Below are 22,864 nucleotides of genomic sequence, written 5' to 3'. Positions count from 1 at the left end.
GCATTGATTTATGGCCCAAGTTCGGTCTCTGTCACATTATGTAATTACACAGACAGGCAGGTGTGATACTTGAACACATGACATGTTATGATGTCTGTTGATTGCTAAATGTTATACACAAAAAATGAGCATGTATTTACAAAACCCAACATCTCTATATATACACACACAATGAGCCGTGAAGGCGGCATCTGCTAATGAACCAGCCGTTACACTTGAGTGCACACCCACCCGCTCTGACTGGGTTCGGTATCCCGGCTGCTTCGTTTCGAGGGAGGTAAACCCAAGTACAAAATATTGCACTTTTGATTTAGATTATACGCTTATAATTTTGTTTATTTGTTTTTTCAAAATCAGCAATGCATATTATATGTCATGAAGAAGTGATAATTGTGTTTTAATTATGTTTGATTTTTTGGTTGCATGTGACCTTTAAGGAAGACAACTGTGCACAACTAATTACAGTGCATCAGATGACTTGGTTAGCCGTGTCACTCTCAATGTGACCATAGAGTAATTTATCAAGCTCAAACTGGTGTTGTGGTATGGGTCAAGGTATTTATCAAACTCAAACTGGATGAATTGTTGAATATTGGCGGGTGAATGTCAACAAAGGTATTTATCAACATACATGAAATATTGGCAGGTGAATGACTTCAACAAAGCCATACAGTTGATATTTGTGGATGAATGACTGGTTGAATATTGGCAGGTGAATGGCTTCAACAAAGCCATACAGTTGATATTTGTGGATGAATGACTGCTTGACTGCTGGCAGATGAATGACTTCAACAAAACCATTGGCAGATGAATGACTTCAACAAAAACATACAGGAGATATTTGATAATAAATGACTGGCTGAATATTGGCTGATGAAACATAGGAAGGTGTATGGAGAACATGGTTCGGAAGACAGAGCAAAACGTAGCAGTATAGAAATCTGATGACTCAGCATTACAGCACTGCCATTAGTGTATCATGTTACTGGACAATTCTCTGGTTTGTACACAAATGTGCTTACATTGAAATCAGAGTATCATGATCTATTGGAAGTCTGTCAGTGTAATTTATAAATTATTTTGCAAAATCTGAAATATTATACTAAATTGTGGCCTTGAATATTATAATGTATCTTTACACATCAAAGTGACATTATGTTTAGCTATCTAAGGATTCAAATGTCTAGTGAATGCATGTCAACCGTAAAGTCTTTGTAAACAAATTACAAATATCAAAATGGACAGTGTTTCATGTTTACATTATGTCAATGAACATTTTGTAACATTTGTTTACAAAGTATGCAGAATTAAGTAATGAAATTGAAGATTAACCTGTAACTTGTTGAATGGTTTGAGTAACATCTGACAAGCTGTCACATGAGTTGGTCTGTGGCATAGGAACTATGTTGATCGCATGGAACTCTGAAGTAGAGTATAGAAATATTGACATCACTTCAACACTAAAGAAACCTATCATCACTTAAAAAATGAAAGGCCTACATTATTGTGCTATTATTTAGTGTCACAGGATCTATTACCCATAAGTCCTCAGGCAAGATGTCTGTACACCATCAACAATGGCTGACATATCACATAGGGAATTCTATTGTGATGTAGCTAGGTCATCAGTTCAGTGAAAACACCATAACAGCATCTACTTCTGTGACACAAACTGAACAAATTGGGAAGAACAATGAGAAAAACAAAGACCTTGGCTTTGGTTTGACATAACCTGATCTCTCCCCTTCAACAGAAAGGTTCTGAATCTGATGCAGATGTTTTTGAGCTTTTGGCAAACGAGCCACTAGCAAGTCCTGAATCAGAGTTTGGATCCACAGTGATGTTCCCATCCTCCGCAAATGACTTCCCAAGTAGATGTGATGACTCTCCCACCTCACGATCTCCTGCCCCGATATCGTTAGCTTCAACCTCTACCTCCCCCGTATCCACAGTGATACGACCAGTGACCTGGCTTTGACCTTGTGTGAGTTGCTCTCGCTGTTGTGTTTTCTCTTGCAGTCGGTTGTTCAGCTCACGGACTCTGTCTTCCATCTATAAAATCATGTACGAAATGAAGGAGGTCATGAAAAAATGACACATTGAAAGGGAGAGTAGGGTGGGGGGCACATAAATACATGTCACAGTTCAATGGTTTCAAATACAATGTTTGGGGAACGTTAGTGAAATATGATATAGACTAGTCCTTTATGTGGGCGGCCACAGCCACAATGTCTCCGTGCTACACAGGGCACTACACACTTTAGCCTTGACTGACGGTGGTCTCCTGACAACAGAACACAATGCCACTTTAAGATAAAGGTCAAATAATATTGACATTTACACATGATCAGGATGATGGGTAGCCTAGTGGTTAAAGTGCCCGCTCGTCACGCCGAAGATCCGGGTTCGATTCCCCACATGGGTACAATATGTGATGCCCATTTCTGGTGTCCCCTGCCGTGATATTGCTGGAATATTGCTAAAAGTGGCATAAAACTACTCACACACTAGTCCTTTATGTCTTATATATAGGTATTCAAGTTTGTGTTTACCTCTGCAATCTGTTTCTTGAGTTGTTCATTCTCCGCCAAGAGACGCTGGTGTCTCTCTTCCTCCTCACGGCTCACCAGCGAGTCAGTCAGGGATCTCACTTCCTGTCCATTACGTTGTGGGTTGCGGACAATCTCAATCATCTACAGTCATGTTATAGGAGTAATTAAGATCAGAACAAACTCCAGGCAAAGGTAGGACTATTTGAATGCCTGAAACCATGCTACCTTATAATTCATTTCAACATATACATTAATTATGAATACGTTCAATTGTTTCACACACCCCTTCAAAAGTGTGTGCCAGTACTTTGTTTATGTCCCTCATTCATAGACAGTCATATTTTGTGATTATCCTCCCTTTGTACTCTCTGACCCACCCTAAAATAAATTACCAGTTCCAAATGCAAGCAGGTTGTCTGTAAGTACCAAACAAATACTTGGCTTTGCATGGCTTTGAGAAATGATACACGAGAGAAATAAATTTATGGATCTAACTTCTTTATACTAAGGACCACTATGTTTCGGAGTATATGCTTACTCCTTCAGGTTCGTGAATGCCTTCTCTTGCAATATTCCCAAATGTTTCTAGGTTTCTGCATTTATAACTTGTTGGCAATGGCAGTACAGCTTACCTTGGGTGCGAAGATGAGGCCCATGGAGAGGAAGCTGCACAAGACAATGGCCAGCGCCACAAATGCAAATGTGGCGTTTTCCTGATTGCCGATGATGAGGCTGATTGGTGCAGTGATGACGCAGAGAACCTGACACATAAACACATATACAGTGGGCGGGGACCAGAAGTAGGTAGTACCCTAGTGAGGGGGTGAATGTGTGTTTGGGTGCAGGGTCAGGATTAGGTAGCACTAGGGAGGGGAAGGATGAGTGGTGTGTTGGGAGGAGACAGTAGAATTGCCTGTGTGGGGAGTGAGTGAGTTAGTGTTATGCTGCTTTGGCAATATTCCAGCTATATGGTGGCGGTCCGTAAATAGTCAAGCCTGGACTAGACAATCCAGTGATGAATAGCATGAGCATCGATCAACGAAATTAGAATATGATGACATTTGTCAACAAAGTCAGTGAGCCTGACCACCCGATTAGTCACCTCTTATGACAAGTATGGGTTACTGAAGATCAGTTCTAACCCAGATCTTCACGGGGAGACAAGCATGGGTTACTGAAGATCAGTTCTAACCCAGATCTTCACGGGGAGACAAGCATGGGTTACTGAAGATCAGTTCTAACCCAGATCTTCACGGGGAGACAAGCATGGGTTACTGAAGATCAGTTCTAACCCGGATCTTCACGGGGAGACAAGCATGGGTAACTGAAGATCAGTTCTAACCCAGATCTTCACGGGGAGACAAGCATGGGTTACTGAAGATCAGTTCTAACCCAGATCTTCACGGGGAGACAAGCATGGGTTACTGAAGATCAGTTCTAACCCGGATCTTCACGGGGAGACAAGCATGGGTTACTGAAGATCAGTTCTAACCGGATCTTCACGGGGGAGACAAGTATGGGTTACTGAAGATCAGTTCTAACCCGGATCTTCACGGGGAGACAAGCATGGGTTACTGAAGATCAGTTCTAACCCGGATCTTCACGGGGAGACAAGCATGGGTTACTGAAGATCAGTTCTAACCCAGATCTTCACGGGGAGACAAGTATGGGTTACTGAAGATCAGTTCTAACCCAGATCTTCACGGGGAGACAAGCATGGGTTACTGAAGATCAGTTCTAACCCGGATCTTCACGGGGAGACAAGTATGGGTTACTGAAGATCAGTTCTAGCCCGGATCTTCACGGGGAGACAAGCATGGGTTACTGAAGATCAGTTCTAACCCGGATCTTCACGGGGAGACAAGCATGGGTTACTGAAGATCAGTTCTAGCCCGGATCTTCACGGGGAGACAAGCATGGCTTACTGAAGATCAGTTCTAGCCCGGATCTTCACGACAATATGCATGTGTGAGGCAAGAGGAAGCAGCTGGCTCCTAAGGCATATCAGTGTGTCATGGGTGATGAAAGTGTCAGTGTTAAGGCGGGGAGGAGGATTAGATAGCACGCTACATGTAGGGTGAGTGAGTGTTAGAGGGTCGCTGATTGAGTATTAAGTGTTTTGGTGTGTGGAGAGGAACCATATGTTTAGGTGTCTGTGAGTGATTTGGAAAGTGAGTGGATTTGAAGGTGAGTGAAAACAGATGAATTCTAATACTATTCAAAGAATAATTATCTACCAAAGAAGATAAATGCAGCATTTTGTTCTGGAATGAAATTCTTGAGTGAGTGAGTTTAGTTTTATGCCGCACTCAGCAATATTCCAGCTATATGGCAGCGGTCTGTAAACAATCAAATCTGGACCAGACAATTCAGTGATCAACAGCATGAGCATCGATCTGCGCAATTGGGAACCGATGACATGTGTCAACCAAGTCAGCGAGTCTGACCACCCGATCCCATTAGATGAAATTCTTGAATTATTATGATTAAAATACACATTAAGACAGGTATGAATCCTCCTGTTATCCACTGGCTCACACTTACAACAACATTATAGATAGCCATGCTGACGAAGCGGGAGTCGTTGACCTGTTTCAGCTTGACACTGCGTGTCTCGTACGCCAGGAAGATACCAAATATAAGCAGGATCCCCTTGTAGCCGAACAACACACCTGGAACAGACAGAGGGTACACTGCTCAGCTGGACCAGTTCACACTGACATTGTGCTAGGAACACCGATGTCTTCAGATTTCTTTTCAAAACATACATTTTATATACATTTGTATACATTTTAGAACTATTTGATCCAGAGCATGAGATATATAAGAGCCAAATACTGTAAAGTTTTGCCTCCCCTCAACTTTCTTTCAACATCAGAGTTGCCAGGGTTACATATATAGCCAGTAAGGGTGTCCAAGTTGCCATGGTTACATACACAGATACAGAGTGTGCTTGTCAGAGTTGTTACATATGCAGTGACACAGAAAGGGTGGCATAGTTGCTATGGTAACATACCCAGCCACACACTGTAAGGTTGATCCAGATGTTATATATATACTAATAGTTACATGCCAAGCAATACAATGAGGTAGTCAGAGTTGCCATGGTTACATACCCAGCCACACAGTGAGGTTGTCGGAGTTGCAGTGTTCTAGCATTGGGCGGAGTTGGATGTCCTCCTCGGTGTCGGTTGGTGCCTCTAGGCTGAAGAGATCCAGCTTCCTCTGCAGGGGGTCAAGGATCTGCCATGCCACCAGCACACTGATGTCCAGCAGGAGCAGGATGGTCACCACGATGTACAGCTCCCAGCTCTTTACTGACTGTAACCAGATATATACAGGTACAGCTCCCAGCTCTTTACTGACTGTAACCAGATATATACAAGGTACAGCTCCCAGCTCTTTACTGACTGTAACCAGATATATACAAGGTACAGCTCCCAGCTCTTTACTGACTGTAACCAGATATATACAAGGTACAGCTCCCAGCTCTTTACTGACTGTAACCAGATGTATATACAAGGTACAGCTCCCAGCTCTTTACTGACTGTAACCAGATATATACAAGGTACAGCTCCCAGCTCTTTACTGACTGTAACCAGATATATACAAGGTACAGCTCCCAGCTCTTTACTGACTGTAACCAGATATATACAAGGTACAGCTCCCAGCTCTTTACTGACTGTAACCAGATATATACAAGGTACAGCTCCCAGCTCTTTACTGACTGTAACCAGATATATACAAGGTACAGCTCCCAGCTCTTTACTGACTGTAACCAGATATATACAAGGTACAGCTCCCAGCTCTTTACTGACTGTAACCAGATATATACAAGGTACAGCTCCCAGCTCTTTACTGACTGTAACCAGATATATACAAGGTACAGCTCCCAGCTCTTTACTGACTGTAACCAGATATATACAAGGTACAGCTCCCAGCTCTTTACTGACTGTAACCAGATATATACAAGCTCTTACTGTACAGCTCCCAGCTCTTTACTGACTGTAACCAGATATATACAAGGTACAGCTCCCAGCTCTTTACTGACTGTAACCAGATATATACAAGGTACAGCTCCCAGCTCTTTACTGACTGTAACCAGATATATACAAGGTACAGCTCCCAGCTCTTTACTGACTGTAACCAGATATATACAAGGTACAGCTCCCAGCTCTTTACTGACTGTAACCAGATATATACAAGGTACAGCTCCCAGCTCTTTACTGACTGTAACCAGATATATACAAGGTACAGCTCCCAGCTCTTTACTGACTGTAACCAGATATATACAATGTACAGCTCCCAGCTCTTTACTGACTGTAACCAGATATATACAAGGTACAGCTCCCAGCTCTTTACTGACTGTAACCAGATATATACAAGGTACAGCTCCCAGCTCTTTACTGACTGTAACCAGATATATACAATGTACAGCTCCCAGCTCTTTACTGACTGTAACCAGATATATACAAGGTACAGCTCCCAGCTCTTTACTGACTGTAACCAGATATATACAAGCTCTTTAACTACAGCTCAGCTCCCAGCTCTTTACTGACTGTAACCAGATATATACAAGGTACAGCTCCCAGCTCTTTACTGACTGTAACCAGATATATACAAGGTACAGCTCCCAGCTCTTTACTGACTGTAATCAGATATATACCATGTACAGCTCCCAGCTCTTTACTTTGTACACAAAGTCCGCAGTCTAGACTACTAGTTGTCCGACTTCCATTTTGTACAGCTCTGACTGTGTGTGCTGGAGATTAGGTGCCTGACTCTGAGAGTGCTTGGTTTGATTCCCGAATGGGACTCAACCCCAAAAAGTACTAGAATCTGTACTTTACTAAGAAAGTGTAATCCCAAATATAACATATGTTACATTTAACCACTTTCTAAAATGACATTGTGTATTTCATAACTTTAGGCCGTGGTAGCCGTGCCAATTAACACTTATCAGAGGGGTACACAAAGTCTGCAGTCTAGACTACCAGTTGTCCGACTTCCATTTTTGTGGAAGCCGCGGTGGCTGAGCGGTCTAGGCGTCTGACTTTGTGTGCTGGCGATTAGGTGCCTGACTCTGAGGGTGTGAGTTCGAATCCCGGATGGGACTCAACCCAAAAAGTACTAGAATCTGTACTTTACTAAGAAAGTGTAATCCCAAATATAACATATGTCAATGTACAGCTCCCATTTCTTTACAGGATGTACTTACTCTAACTTTAACAATTAAAGCCTCTTGCCGAGGATCTAGTATTTAATTTTAAGGCAGTATAAATCTGTATGCAACCCAACTCATACAGCTTGTTGTATGTTAAATTTAGATTTAGTATGTATCTGTTATAATAACTCTTATTTCAAAACACAGTACGTCTAACTGCATTCTATCATGACAATTTAGTAATGACTGTTAGGAGGACCTCTTTTGTTGCTTAAATGTCAATATATGGTCCAAATATCAGGTCCCCTTGTCAGTCAGGCAAAACATATATCCCAGTAATCTTTGCTTATGAAACCTGCTTCTTGTGGGTTCAAATCCCAGATTCCCCCTCATTATGTTTCTTGCTAAAACTCACTCACTTCTATACTTAATTTTAGCTCAGAAAGAATGTCTCACTTTTCGATCCTTCTTGCGTGATGTTGTCAGCTGATGCACTGTCCAGATTTTCGAGAACATGCTGCCATATCCCAGCGTGAACCCCACCGACAACAGCCATGCCTCCACCTACACAACAGCAACATCATCAGATCTCTACATTCATACATACATTTCCTGATAGACATTTAAATATATTTCCTACATACAGTATAAAATGCCCAGATGTATATTCATTTCAAAACAAAGCAACACATTTTCTATTATTGTCGCCTGGAATCTATCAATTATATGCAAGCCATTTCTTTTCTTTTCTGTGAGTGCTTGACATTGGCAAGTCAATGTGTAACTGTATTCCAAATTCTACAGTCATACAAAGGGTACATTTGCAGGGAAGTCTTGATTACGTAAAGGGAGACATCATTACTTGTCGTAATGATTTTAATGATCACAGTTTGTGAGTGAGTGAGGTTAGTTTTACGCCGCACTCAGCAATATTCAAGCTATATGGCAGCAGTCTGTAAATAATTGAGTCTGGACCAGACAATCCAGTGGTCAACAGCATGAGCATCAATCTGCGCAATTGGGAACCGATGACATGTGTCAACCAAGTCAGCGAGCCTGACCACCCGATCCCGTTAGTGGCCTCTTACGACAAGCATGGGTTACTGAAGGCTCATTCTAACCTGGACCTTCATGGTTCGATCACAGTTAGAGGCTGGTGTGTAGTGGAAACTCGGCTCACAGCACCATGACAATTGTAAATATGGGAATGTGAGACAGGGTTGTCTTACAGTTACCACTTGATGGAATGAGACCTAGATCTGGCTACAAAATCTCACCTGGCAAATGACAGGATATCTCTGTGGCGATACAAACTTCCCATCAAGCCCCAGGAGGAAGATACAGAAGAGACAGAGCATGCAGCCGATGACAGTGAGACTGTTGATGCTGGGCTGGGACAGTGCTACACACCTGCAATACAACAAACACTCAAAGCATAGAGTTGACTTATATTTTTTAGTGGTCTACACACTAAATAACTACTGAATTATCTCCCTTATTTGACATTCTCATTTTGCAAGAACTTTCCTCAGGTTTCATGTAGAAACAGGAAGCATTATGACTGGACAATTACTTCAATAGCAACACATTACTTGGGAACAAATACTGAAGAAGAAGCCTTTTACCTTCTGTGCCTGTTGGTGTAGTTGAAGGCGAGACAGACGCTCCCAACGATGATGCCAACAGCAGCAAGGGCACACATCGCAAAGTACAACATCTTTGACACAACACGCAGATGGTCAATGACCTTTGTCCGGTCGGGTGGTGACTTTCCACCTTGAATTCAAGATAGGTCATGATATAAGGGACCGTTCATAATTTATGGCTTGGGGTGGGGAAGATGATGATTTTAAGGGGGGCACCAATTTTGTTCTGGGGAGCTAGGGGTGTCAGCAATTTTGTACATAAAAATATGTTTAGAATTATGCTAAATTATAGGAAGGGAGGGGGGTCATTGATTTTGTACATGACATGCAGGGGGGTTCACTTATTTTGTACATGAATTTTAAGGGGGTGGGGTCATTCACATTGTACATGCTTCTACATGAAAATCATCATCACCCCCTCCAGCCATAAATTATGAACGGTCCCTAAGATAGTCAGTGCCATGTATATCATCTACCGGTAGTGTTAGATCCATGAACCATGCTAATGATAAACTTATAAAACTGACAGGCGTTTATACTACTTTACTGCACTTTGGAAACAATGGAAAAGTGAGTGAGTGAGTGAGTTTGAATTTACGCCGCTTTTAGGAGTACTCCAGCAATATCACGGCAGGGGACACCAGAAATGGGCTTCACACATTTTACCCATGTGGGGAATCGAACCCGGGCCTTCGGCATGACGAGCGAACGCTTTACCCACTAGGCTACCCCACCGCCCAATGGAAAAGTTTAAATCCAGTATTAAATACATGTCATGAGTGTGCTTGAGAAGTTAGTGCACAAGAACAATTTCTCTTCTGTTAACCATCAGTCTTTACCTATCCATTTCTCCTTGTCAAACCATGTCAAATTATCAGCCATAGAATCATAGTAGCCCAGCTTGTAGTATGTCCCATCTGAAATATTACATATTCTTTTACAGCATATAATATCACTTTGGCTGAATTAATCATGAAATGTGTAATTAAAGTAAGTAAGTAATTAAGTAAGAACTACGTGGAAATGATTCCACATTAGAAACACACTGTATCTATTCATCTGTCACAAGCAGTTATCAAGTAAGTTTTGTTTGTTGGGTTAATGTTTCACTCAGCAATATTCCAGCTCAGAGACGATGGTCGGTAAGTAATCAAGTCAGTGGCTGACATTATGATGATGTATGCGTGGAACTGTGACATGCGGATGTGTATCAACACACACAGAGATCCTGACCACAACAACCTTCCTATAACAAGCATGGGTTGCTGAAGACCAATCCTAAACTGGAATCTTCACATACATTTATCGGATTTGCTTTGCACAATAATGTTGTTTCTGTACATTGCGTTTGGCCTGTGGACTATGAAAGAAATCAATTTGACTCACTGATCATCTGCTCTATCTGGGTCCAGGCTATTCTGTCACCTTGAGAAGAGAAGGCCACATTGCCCTGAAACAATACACACACATGCAGTGGGCAGTTTGTGTGACGTGTGATATATGTGTGTGATATGTGTTATTTGTGATACACAGATATGTGAGGTATGTATGACATATTATATCGACGTATATGTCATTTGCAGTTTGTAATGCGTGACACGTGATGTGTGGTGTGTGTGTGTGTGTGTGTGTGTGTGTGTGTGTGTGTGTGTGTGTGTGTGTGTGTGTGTGTGTGTTATTGTGTGTGTGTGGACGTTATGATGTGTCATGCATGTATATATGCGATACAATGTGTCATCTGTGTATATATCATGACATGATTTGTACGTTATGTGTAATATTGTGTGTAATGTGTGATACATGCATGATGTGTCATCTGTGACACACTGATATGGGAGGGATGTATGACATATATGCATATATGGAAGTACATGTATATGTGATTTACTTAGGGGTTGTGTATTGTGTATATCTGTATTATTCATTTTCTGGTTCCAATCAAGTGAAATTTTGGGCACAGTTCGTACTGACCGACACTCCAAGGAACTTGGTAGTATTCATGGCAGAGTATATCTCGTTAGTGATCTTCTTGTTGTAGTAGTCAAAGTCCTCGAGCTTCATGCCCTTCTCTGCCAGCCTGACAAATACAACATGGTTCACTGTTAGCATTAAACAAGGGTGAACCACTAATAACCAGGGGGACATCATCCTCGATAATCTCCAGGGTATACGTTACGATCACTCTCAACTATACCCTGGATGCATCCACGGCTTGGCCCAATAATTATATTACCTCCCTTTGCTGGCTCCGCATTCTCACAGTAGCCAATCAGCTAAGCCGCCGTTACATCTGAGCTTGCCAGTGTCAACAAAGATAGCAGTCGCAGTCGCGAAGGTTTGTTCGCAGTGCCACTCAGATTTTTTTGGAAATCATACAGAAAAATTGACAGATCTGAAACTTTAATAAAATATATGAAAGAACTCCATCTACCTCTTTCAGAGTACCTCTGCATCAATTGTGTTGCTGAGTTTAACCCCCTGGCTGCCGAGTTTTTTTTCAGGCGCACATTTTCATATGCTTTGAAAAGTGAACGTTGTGCGAGAATTGCGCTCGCGTGGTGCTGGATCTACGTACGGCTATAAAATTACACAGAAATGTAGAATATTAAATTTCCTATCCGTTGGTATAAATATAAGTGCAACAACCTCTGCGGTTTGAGAAATAGACCTTGCTAAATGTTGTCCAAATTTTTGTTATGCGTTAAAAAACAGGAAATTTCTCCGCCTTTTATCGCGCACCGATAAAAGCACTGTACTCGATTTTTATTTTGGCATCTTTCCGGAAGAGTGAGCGAAGAAAATACAGCCTGATATCTGAACGACATAAGTGTATGTGAATTGGATTTATGTGCTTATGCATAACATTATACGCTCAACATTAAAAATGACTCGCAATAAATGTCAAAAATGGATTTTCTTCTATGACGTCAGACAACGACAGAGAGGCCATACACGTATAAAGATAAGGGGGCATAACTCCGTTATGCTTAACACTTGGTCAATGTAACTCAGATCACTTGGAGAGAATTTGTTGTGGATACGGACGCTATATTTTCGGTTTTTTTTGTTCACGGTGAACCAAACTATTCCAATTCAAAGTTCCCCAATGTGAGCAGATACGCTTTGGTAGTTTCACAGTTTATAAGAAAAGATGACAACGAACTACATGTGAAAGCACGTAATAGCGATTTGAATGGCCCTATCCGATATATAAGTTAGTTCTTAGATTCCCATATTCTCCTGTTTGTGTAGATGTATTTTGACTAATTGTGCATCGTTATTACCAGAATACTAGCCATATCTTGAAATGTAATGAAATTGCTGAAAATAATACAACATTTTAGTTGACGTCATTGCTTGTTTTATGCATTTTGCGACGTCGGAAAAGGACGACATTGGTATGCTGATTAGTATATATCGCACCTAATTTCCATTTACTGTGTGAAAGGACTCGGCTTCTTTGTCAGAATTAACACTCTTTAAACAAAACATAAAATGACTGGTTTTTCCATTTAAATAGTGTCCTGAATATATCAACAATTAGACAGTTTGACTGTGTATCTTATCATGAGCAACACGCAGCACCCTGTTTGGCATCAATTTAACTGAAATGAAAAATAACATTTCACAACACCCGAATATTTTGTTTAGGATAAGAATTTTCTTTATTTATGACTATGTAGCTATTTCTCTTCATAAGTATGCAATGGAAGATGCAAAAAGATAGCTTTTTATATATGGAACTAGTACGTACTAAATATTAGAATATGGATGTAAGATTTGTCCAAATTAATGAAGGCATGACATGGTATATATATTTTTAAACAATTTTCGTATAAATATAGTTAGAGTTTGATATCCTGTCATCACAATATTTTTAAATCGAATATGAATTGATTATATTATCGAAAACAATGATAGTGAATCATAAAAGCGTTTCCGACAAACGCCAGCACCTGGCCAATCAATATACATCATTGTTTCTCTATAAAAGCGACACAAAAAGTGTAATGAACAAGACAATTCCTTTAAATGTGTGTGCATATACATTTCATAACATACATAAATCATTTTCATTAAATATTATCAGTTTTACATATAAGGTTTAATCAAATCGCCGTTCATTAACCTGCTCATTGCAATATTAGTTCAAATGCATTGAATATTGTACATCATAGGAACTAAAGTAATTGCAGTTATGGCTACGTTTGATCTTCTAACACTTGTGTAAAGGTTTAGAATATGGTCTACTGCACTAAATGTGTCAATTTCTTATGTAAATATGATTCAAACAATCAAAAACTTTCAAAGAATAAAACACCGTAAATCCTATATGCACGTATGATATGATATTGGACAAGGCTAAATGTAGATACTGAGGTCAGTTTCATAAAAAAAGTATCTGAACTATCCGCAAAATATACATCATAATACTGACAGTGTAATCGGAAGGATTGGGCGATTGTGTTTACCCTTGTTCAACCGACCTTCACCTCAAAGAAATTGCCTAATATGTACAACAATGTTGACGTATGACATCACCATCGTTGACCTATTTCTTACAAAATGGCGGCTTTGCTGTCAAGGATACACAGGATTTTGCGAGGATCCTTCAATTGATTCAGGGATCGTTTGTACATAAATGTGACATGTAAGTAATCAGAATGATTCTGACTATCTGTGTATTGTTATATGTATTTATCGTTTTCACCGTGAAGTAAGAAGAAGCCAGAAATGCTGATAATTACAGTTGTCGTTTCTATGGATTTTGCGTCAGTCATGGCGTCCACGCTGCACGGAAACTTTGACAATTTCTTATGAATTATCAAATCATTGCATTGTATCTATTGATAATTTCCTATTTCTTACTACGATACTCTTTCCATGCATATTACAAAGGTATTGAGCCATTGCAAGCAATGAATAGACGGATGAATGTTGAAAAATTTCAGAAAATGCTACGCCAGTGTAAAATCGAATTTGTCTTTGTTTACATTTCGAACCAGCGCAGTCTTTCGAGCACAGCGATCGTTTTCACACCCAATATGTTTTAAGTCTCATTTTATGTGGACAGTTGGTATTGGTGACGAAGACCAGTTGCAATTTGTTTCTAAAATGTATGGGAATTCAGTGATGCATTTTTGAAGCTGAATATGAAATATAATTGATGTAATAGGCGCCTCAACACCGGCCTTCAGCGAACGCGTGATTTTGTAAACACTATCCAATATGGCGGGCTCTATGGCGTTAGTGTAAGTGCATTTTCGAAAACATCCCAACCGATTCTACATTCATCGGCAACGTTTCAGAATTATAATTAGCGATTTCATGTAAAACTGATATCAGTGATCATGAGTATGTTATTTTTGAAATTCAATACTCCCAGTAATTATCCGATTTTCACATTTCAAAACATACAGCAAATAACGCTGTGAATCGCGATTTCGTACTGTGTCAAAAATGGCGACATTTTCGATGAAGCCTATTTTGAAAGGTCATTTTCAGCACTTGAGCTTTGTCTAAAATAATATTGGATGGTATCAAGAAACAGGAAATGTCCCGCAGAATTCGAAACTGTGAAGTGTATTTGTGTGCGTGGGATATTTTGATTTTTATTGGACTTGAAATTGAGGGTTGAAAGGGAAGGACATATATGTCCCTGTGGCATCCAGGGGGTTAAACGGTTAGATAATTTAAGAAGCAAAAGTGAGTTCTGATTGGTTTGCTCAACTTCCCAGCATAGACACCTGATTGGATAAAAAGCCAGCAAAGGGAGGTAATAAAATCATCAGGCCAAGCCGTGGATGCATCCAGGATATAGTGGAGAGTGATCGTAACGTATACCCTGGAGATTATCGAGGATGGGTTAGACATAAACTCTTAGAAGTATGAAAACTGTGAGCAGTAAACTATTGGCAGTAAACAAGGTTGACGTAAACTATTAGTAAACAAGTAAACGAGTGTGGCATAAACTGTTTGCAGTAAACAAGGGTCATATAAACTGTTAGCAGTAAACAGATGTGACGTGAACTGTTAGCAGTAAACAAATGTGACGTAAACTGTTAGCAGTAAACAAGAATGAAGTAAACTATTGGCTAAACAGGATTGATGATTGACAGATGACAAGCCAGAGAGAACTTAGACATCAAAGTAAACATTCTTCAATCCTGAAGTTAGAAATAATCCATTGGTAACATGGTGGCTTGTAAATTATAAATCTAAGTAACTGGTTAATATGAGCAGTTTCCCAGGTTGTCAGGGTTCAATAACAGCCAACCACGTCTCTCATCTGGACATCCAATCTAGCAGACGTAACAAGCAGACGCCACAGTTAACCTGGTACGTTACCCACAGTACTACCTGCCTCAGAATACCAGCAGAAGCTCAACTTTAGATAATCTAGCCCTGCAGTAGGATAACAATGATAACCAACAAGATTTCATCCTGCATCTTATCTTCTGGAAACACAGAAGAGATGAAGTGACAGAAACTACGGACAACAATCGTATTTACATACCTAGCTGCTGTTTTGTTCAGGGCGAAAGCCATTGCCCAGACAGCATCATAAGCCAGAGGGGCTTCTGGGTAACCAGTGACCTGGCTTGTATCTGTTACATTTAGTCGTTTATTCAGTCTTTCCGTGAAATTTTTTGCCGTCTGAAAAATATGTATGACACACCCTTTCACTTGACAAGAACAGATATAGGAGAAAGTCAGTTTGGTTCCAATAAAAGTCAAATAGGTGGTATTTTTGTGGTAATATTGTAGTAAAGCCAAGCTGTTTGAATTGTGGATGTAAACTTCACATAATAAAAATAATAAATACTGATGAAGGAGCAAGCATTCATTCCGAAATGTTGTGTTATTCACAATAAAGAAGCTGACATCCATAAATCTTGCTTTTTTTTAATAAACATTGTCATGAAAAACTGCAAATTTGAGGTGACGTGAGGTGAAATTGGGTTTATCGTTGTGCTTGAGAATATTTCGCTATATGACGACGTGCATGCGTGTGTATGTGTATGTGCGGCTGCTTGTACTAGCCAAGACTGAAGCTGGTTTTATAGTGCTAGCTCACTGAGATACCATGCCGCAGTGAAGCATGAATACCCCACGCAGACACATTATACTGACTCCAAGCCGACCAGTCCTTGTTGTACCCATTAATGATGAGCGCCAGGCAGGGACCAACAAGTACCATATTTTAACGTCTTTTGGTATGACGTGGTCAGGGATCGAACCCACGACCTTCCGCTCTCCGGGCGGACACTCTAACCACTACACCAAGGAGGCGGTTGCAAATTTGAGAGGTGATTCAGAGCTACTACATAACAATTTCCTGACAACTGATGACAGAGTGATTGCCGATTTTATTATCTTTACTCAACTCTATATGTTGCTATCCATAAAGTAGTTAGTGTTATGCAGTTAAAGTTAGTTAAACTTAGTTAAAGTTAGTTAAAGTGAGCTTTTTACAGTTGTTTATAAAAGTGAAGTAGAGGTGAGGAACTGAAGAAAAGTTTGGACATTACCAGTCCGACTTCAGTGATGGTGGGCTCCTGGTGGAGGATGACGGCTTCAGTGGTGAAATGTCCCTCCAAGGCCTCCTCTAGCTGCTCCACTGTACAGTTGATGCTGGGATCTGCCTGCTTGTACCAGTTGTCGGGGTACCAGCCGATGATGAACCACACATACTTCTTGCCGTACAGGCCCTCCTTGTACACCTAGCACAGGCAGAGTGAGTGAGTGAGGGAGTCAGGTTTTTCTCCTTATAATTATTTCAGTCATATGACTGGCTGTCATAGGATTGTAAGAGTGAGTGTATTTGGTTTAAACCAGATCAACATAAAAGAATTATCACAAGAGATGGGCTTTACACATTGCACCCCTGCAGCAAATCAGTCTCGATGCGTTCAAAATAATGAGCAAATATAATTTCTTACCACATTTGCTCAGAAAAAAAGGATAACGTATAATACATGGACATGGGCTACTTTGGTGAAACTTTTACTTTCTTATTTTAGTTTATAGTTTAAGGTTCACTCAGCAATATTCTAACTGTATGCTGGTGGTTTGTAAATAGTGGAGTTAGGGCCAGAAATCCAGTGGTTAATACCAGGAGCATCAACCATGTCAGTGAACCTAACCACCCAATCCTGTTAGTCACCTCGTACGAGAAAACAAGGGTTGCTGAAGACCAATGCAAACCTTGATCTTCACACACTGAGTGAAACCTTTCAGTGAGACCAAGGATCAGTATGTGGGCTAACTAAGACTTGATAACTTGGGCCAACCTGGAGAGAGAGTGAGTTAGCAATATTCCAGGAACATCACGGTCCACCTGAAATGGGCTTCATTGTACCCATGTGGGGGATCGAACCCGGGTCTTCGGCATGATGAGTTGATGCATTAACCATTAGGCTTCCCCAACCCTGGAGAGAGAACACACGAAAGGTGAGTCACTTCATCCTCACCTGGCAAAACACCCTCCTGGCCATGTCTTCATAAAACACACCGACGATGATCCGAGCATCTCCACGCTGGAAAACGAACAAGTGATTGTAAGTTCTATAGTTTGGTTCTTGAAGACAAGGATGAGGCTGAATTTACCACCGACACCTCATGTATCATGCTTAGATGTGTACAAAGTTAAAGTTTGTAAACCCCTAATGTTAACATTGTGTTTTCTGAATTGAGCAACTTGTTAACATGCATTGATAACCATATAGAAAAGAATATTGGAATGTGAAGAATGTACTGCTCGTCTGAATAATGATGTACAAAGGAGAATGTTTAAAGGTCACATGCAACGTAAAACACAACTTTGCAGATTCTGATACCTTTCGGTATGGACTTACCGAAACAAAGCGTCAAAAATGCTAATTCAACTTACAAAGTTGAAAAATAACGCGATGAAAAAAAAAGCGCGAAATCGGAGTTCAAACGTTTCACTAATTTTCCCCAGACTTTTCTGGGGAATACGGGTTTCAACAGCTGGGCTGCGCTCATAGCACGTGCGCAGTGAAATAGGTTCGCGCAACTTGGAAGTGGGCTGTCTGGTGAATACTCGGTGAAGGCTTTGGTGTGAGTTTTTTCATAATATTTTGTTGATATCTCACAGGCGCGAGCTTTTATATGTTATGACAGTAAATAAACTGTTTATATAATTTCATTTGTCTATTTCACCACACGTTCTTCTTACCGAGTCACTTTCTCAGTTCGATACTTAAAAGCAATGTCATTATTTAGAGTTGACACAATTTCTAACTGTGATATAGATATGTCGCTGTCACAGACAAAACTCAATGTCTTATTGACACCTGTGTGTCTGCCTGCCTGTCTGCTAATGACAATATTCAATACACAACTGCGATCACTGACTACATGCAATTTGAACTTAACACCAATCAGGCTATACACCATAAACAAAACGCATTGATTTATGGCCCGAGTTCGGTCTCTGTCACATTATGTAATTACACAGACAGGCAGGTGTGATACTTGAGCACATGACATGTTATGATGTCTGTTGATTGCAAAATGTTATACACAAAAAATGAGCATGTATTTACAAAACCCAACTTTCTATATATACACACACAATTAGCCGTGAAGGCGGCATCTGCTAATGAACCAGCCGTTACACTTGAGTGCACACCCATCCGCTCTGACTGGGTTCGGTATCCCGGCTGCTTCGTTTCGAGGGAGGTAAACCCAAGTACAAAATATTGCACTTTTGATTAGCGATTATACGCTTATAATTTTGTTTATTCGTTTTTTCATAATCAGCAATGCATATTATATGTCATGAAGAAGTGATAATTGTGTTTTAATTATGTTTGATTTTTTGGTTGCATGTGACCTTTAAGAATGTTAAGAATTTACTCCTCTGTTCACAGATGTATAGACTGGAGTTTAAATTGTTCAGAAATTACTTCCTAATGGAACAATAATGTACAGATGGGGATTGAGGTAATGTTGAGAATTTACTTCTAATTTGATTAAAGATTTATGATCACTTGCTTAACATGTTAAAGAGACTATGTGATTAACAAGTCAATGTCTTGTGAAAGTCAGTACAAGTTGGCTCGCTGAAATATCAAATACTTGTTGCAGCATAACTGATTCTGTGCTGTGAGTTTTCATGCTTCATGTCTGAAGCTTGTTAAGAATGATCTGAATGACAGCCAGAGTTATTTCACCGAAATAAGTATTTATAACTTGTGTGTTCGTAATGGTAATTATATCACATGTGTGTGGTATGTATGTTTTGTCATTTATTGTCATTTTTCCCTCAGGCAAGGGAGATAACTGACTATAAGAGTTCAGTTTCCAGTCTTGCCAAACTGGACAGCCGAATTTCAGAGATGTGGTGTGGCTGACAACTGAATCCAATAAATATTGCATAACAAAATGTATATCTGCTAGTTTGTAAATCTTTTCATGCCTTTAATCAACGTAATAAAGTAATTTGAGGCAAGACCGATTTCATTATTAATATCAGTCAGATCATCTTGACTGGAAGCTGCCATTTTGTTTGAAACAAGTTACATTCAAATACTGTTATGTTGAACTTGATAAACAGTTGGCTCAAAGTAAAAGCTCGGTCCCTGCATATTACTGTCTTATTCAGCCAGGTGTTAGAGAAGCACGTGCACAAGTGCTGACCAAGTTATTGATTCATTAACCTATGCTGTGCCGTCTCCATCCTTTCTTGCACACCTGGCTGTCATTTTCTCTGCACTCCTCCCTCGTAACAAATAGTGAACTGTGTCAATATTTTAATGATAGTTTGTTAAACAACTTTTTAATTTTTAGGACATAAATTCTGCAAAAACCTCACAGAGTTGGTCTGACAGTTTGATTATGATCAGTGTTTCATTGAGTATTTTATGTTTATTAGTTTTCTAGTTAGATTGCAATTCATCGGTCCGCTTTTGAGCCAAACGGACTATAACTTGCATTTCATAGGCAGTTATCTCCCCTGCCTCAGAGAGACATTCCATTTTAATCTAAAACAATCTCCACAACATCACATTGTGTGATGTTTCCTGTTCACTACTTTTATGTTTAATCTCACAGCCAGGCCACATTTGTGTGCAGTGTTTTGGTGAAGTCAGACTAAGACAATCTGTACCAACCTTAAGTGTCCTGACAGCATTGGTGGGGTCTGTGAGGAAACTCTGTCGGACGTCAATGCTGATGCCTGCAGCTTTCACTCTCGCCTCCAAATCTTTGACTGTCTGAAAGCAAAGAAAATGCCTCAGATTTCAATTCACTGCTTTGCAGACCATTGGCTAAAATTACGTCACTGTCAAAGAACATCTCTGATCTCACTGCCATAGAGGAATGATTTACATTCCTGGGACTAGTTGTTACTGTTAACAAACTGGAAAATTGGAAGAATGAATACAAATGATAAGTATATAATTATCTTTGATCATGCTCTGGTGATTCCTGATGTATACTGTTCTTTCTTCAACTATGTCAACAACAGTTGGAAGCACTCACACCTCCATTTGATTTAAAAAGAAACATATTTACAACTTTATACAACAAGTTTCCGCTGACAAAAACATGAAAACGGAAATACACATAACAGTATATGGTATATTCTGATGAATATATTTCATGTTATGAAAATAGCTTCAGAACCCAACAAAACAAACAAGGAGGCAGAGAAAACCTACTGAAGAAAAGACCTCTTCCGTTTGTTGTATTGTGGCTATGCGAGTCCAGCCAAACTTCTGAAAAACTTTCACCCTCGTTGGATTATGTAGAGTGGCTGATGGATGGGTGCGGAAGAAAGTTGGGAACCTCTCTCGATTGGAAAGTGCTGGGGAACTGGAGCCATAGCCAAGCTGAGGAGAAAACCATCATCATTTTCACAAGATATTTTTAATATATAAATTTGACATATATTGAAATAGGCAAGTCTTTGTAAGTTCTGCTTTTTGTAACTTTTCAGCTTGGAATTTCTAGAGGACTAAAAAACATTGTTCTTTCACTGACATGATAAAAACAGTAACCAAAGCATGTTATGCATTACAACACAGCTGGACGTCTCACCACAACCAGGTTCCACATTTTTGCTGCCTGTGCCACGAAGGTGGAGACTATGCTGCAGCCCGTGAGGACGAGGATCTTTGTTGGTGGTTCATACAAGAGCTGATAGAGAACCTTTGTGCCAAGGCCACCCATACACTGTAACCATCATAAAAGACATACAAACTTTACAAACTGTTCAACATAGTTTCAGAAATCTTCATATTTCATTCAGATAGTTACACAGACATCAGTCGATCTATCAGAATATTCAGAATGAGACTAAACATTAATTGTTAGAATGATATATGAAGCAGTATTACCCATGACTGAAATGCATAATTCGTAATAAAACTAATGTACATGAACATCCTATGTACTAATAATTTCATAAATGTAGACAATAAGAGTATGATATACCATGGAAATTGTTGGAATCACAATGTATCAGGTTCTAAGGTCTGTTGATATGAGTTAGCTAGAAATCAAACCATCAACATCTACTCTGAGTAGATCCATCCACTTGACCACATAGGCAGTCCCCAATCATGGATTCATGTGATCAGTCAAGGCACGTCAGATTTGCAACGGCACATGAAGGTATGGTATATACTACTAGAAATATGAGCATGTTGAGATCAATTTGCATAAAATTTATGACGAGAACATATTATGCGTGACAAAATAATCTAAACATCATAAACTAAAGTGTTATCAATAAATCTTTGATGTCGTCCCCATGAAAGATAACATATAAATGTCATAGATACTCGGTATTAAATTTTACCTTGCTGTCATTGTATTTCATGTCCAATTTGTATTCGGGTAGAATGTCAAGTCTTGCATTTACATCTTCCTGTGCCATCTCAACAGCTGGAAGACAAGCTTTCCCTCCGGCCCAGCTTCCTGACATCGGGAAAATGGCCCCAATGGTGAGAGTTTTATTTTTCATGCTCTCACATATTTGCAGAGAGAGTAAAATAGTCAGCACCAAAATACTTCTAAATTCCATTTTCAGACAAATTTTAGAACGTAAGAAGATATTCTTGGGACTCGACTACCACAAGTAGATTGGAACAGGTAGTTGTTGCCGATTTTGACCGTGATTTGCTCAGTTGTTGATTCAATCCTTTCCAGCTCGGCAGGTGTCCTCGACCAGTCACCGCTGCGATGTTTATTAAACTGTTCATGACCTATAATACCCTACATTTCGATATGCTCGCGTTACTGATCGATATGCACTGGTATTTGCTTCCATTGGCTAAATCCCCAGCATTCATTATGTTAAACCAGAACTCAATATCGATTTTTCGAAGGGAAATTATCTGTCAAATTATCCACCGCCTGTGTTCTACGTCATTGATTTTGTGGTTGAAGTTTCAAAACTAAGAATGTGATTTGCATGGATTTGCAAAATGTAGTAAATAACCCGAAAATATCCTAAAGAAAAATATGTA

At 39.9% G+C, this 22,864-nt stretch overlaps 1 protein-coding gene across 1 annotated transcript; it reads right to left on the bottom strand.

Annotated features, from left to right (window-relative positions):
- Nucleotides 1-628: 628 nt before the first annotated feature.
- Nucleotides 629-22,754, bottom strand: LOC124253636 (gamma-aminobutyric acid type B receptor subunit 1-like). Its single transcript, XM_046687440.1, has 18 exons — nucleotides 22,195-22,754; nucleotides 21,432-21,566; nucleotides 21,053-21,223; nucleotides 20,504-20,605; nucleotides 17,837-17,902; nucleotides 16,895-17,086; nucleotides 15,880-16,019; nucleotides 11,334-11,439; nucleotides 10,749-10,812; nucleotides 10,202-10,279; nucleotides 9,342-9,492; nucleotides 8,994-9,126; nucleotides 8,173-8,280; nucleotides 5,669-5,873; nucleotides 5,097-5,224; nucleotides 3,185-3,313; nucleotides 2,553-2,693; nucleotides 629-2,052 (listed from the first exon to the last, which is right to left on the bottom strand). The coding sequence occupies exons 1-18, from the start codon at nucleotides 22,417-22,419 to the stop codon at nucleotides 1,747-1,749; spliced, it is 2,580 nt and encodes an 859-aa protein (XP_046543396.1). The 5' UTR covers nucleotides 22,420-22,754; the 3' UTR covers nucleotides 629-1,746.
- Between the last annotated feature and the right edge of the window lie 110 nt (nucleotides 22,755-22,864).

The sequence above is a fragment of the Haliotis rubra genome, unplaced genomic scaffold, assembly GCF_003918875.1.
Source record: "Haliotis rubra isolate DU_JTF1 unplaced genomic scaffold, ASM391887v1 Scf547, whole genome shotgun sequence".
Taxonomy (NCBI): domain Eukaryota; kingdom Metazoa; phylum Mollusca; class Gastropoda; order Lepetellida; family Haliotidae; genus Haliotis; species Haliotis rubra.
Note: the sequence above shows the minus strand (reverse complement) of the source record. Positions and strands in the feature narration are given on the sequence as shown.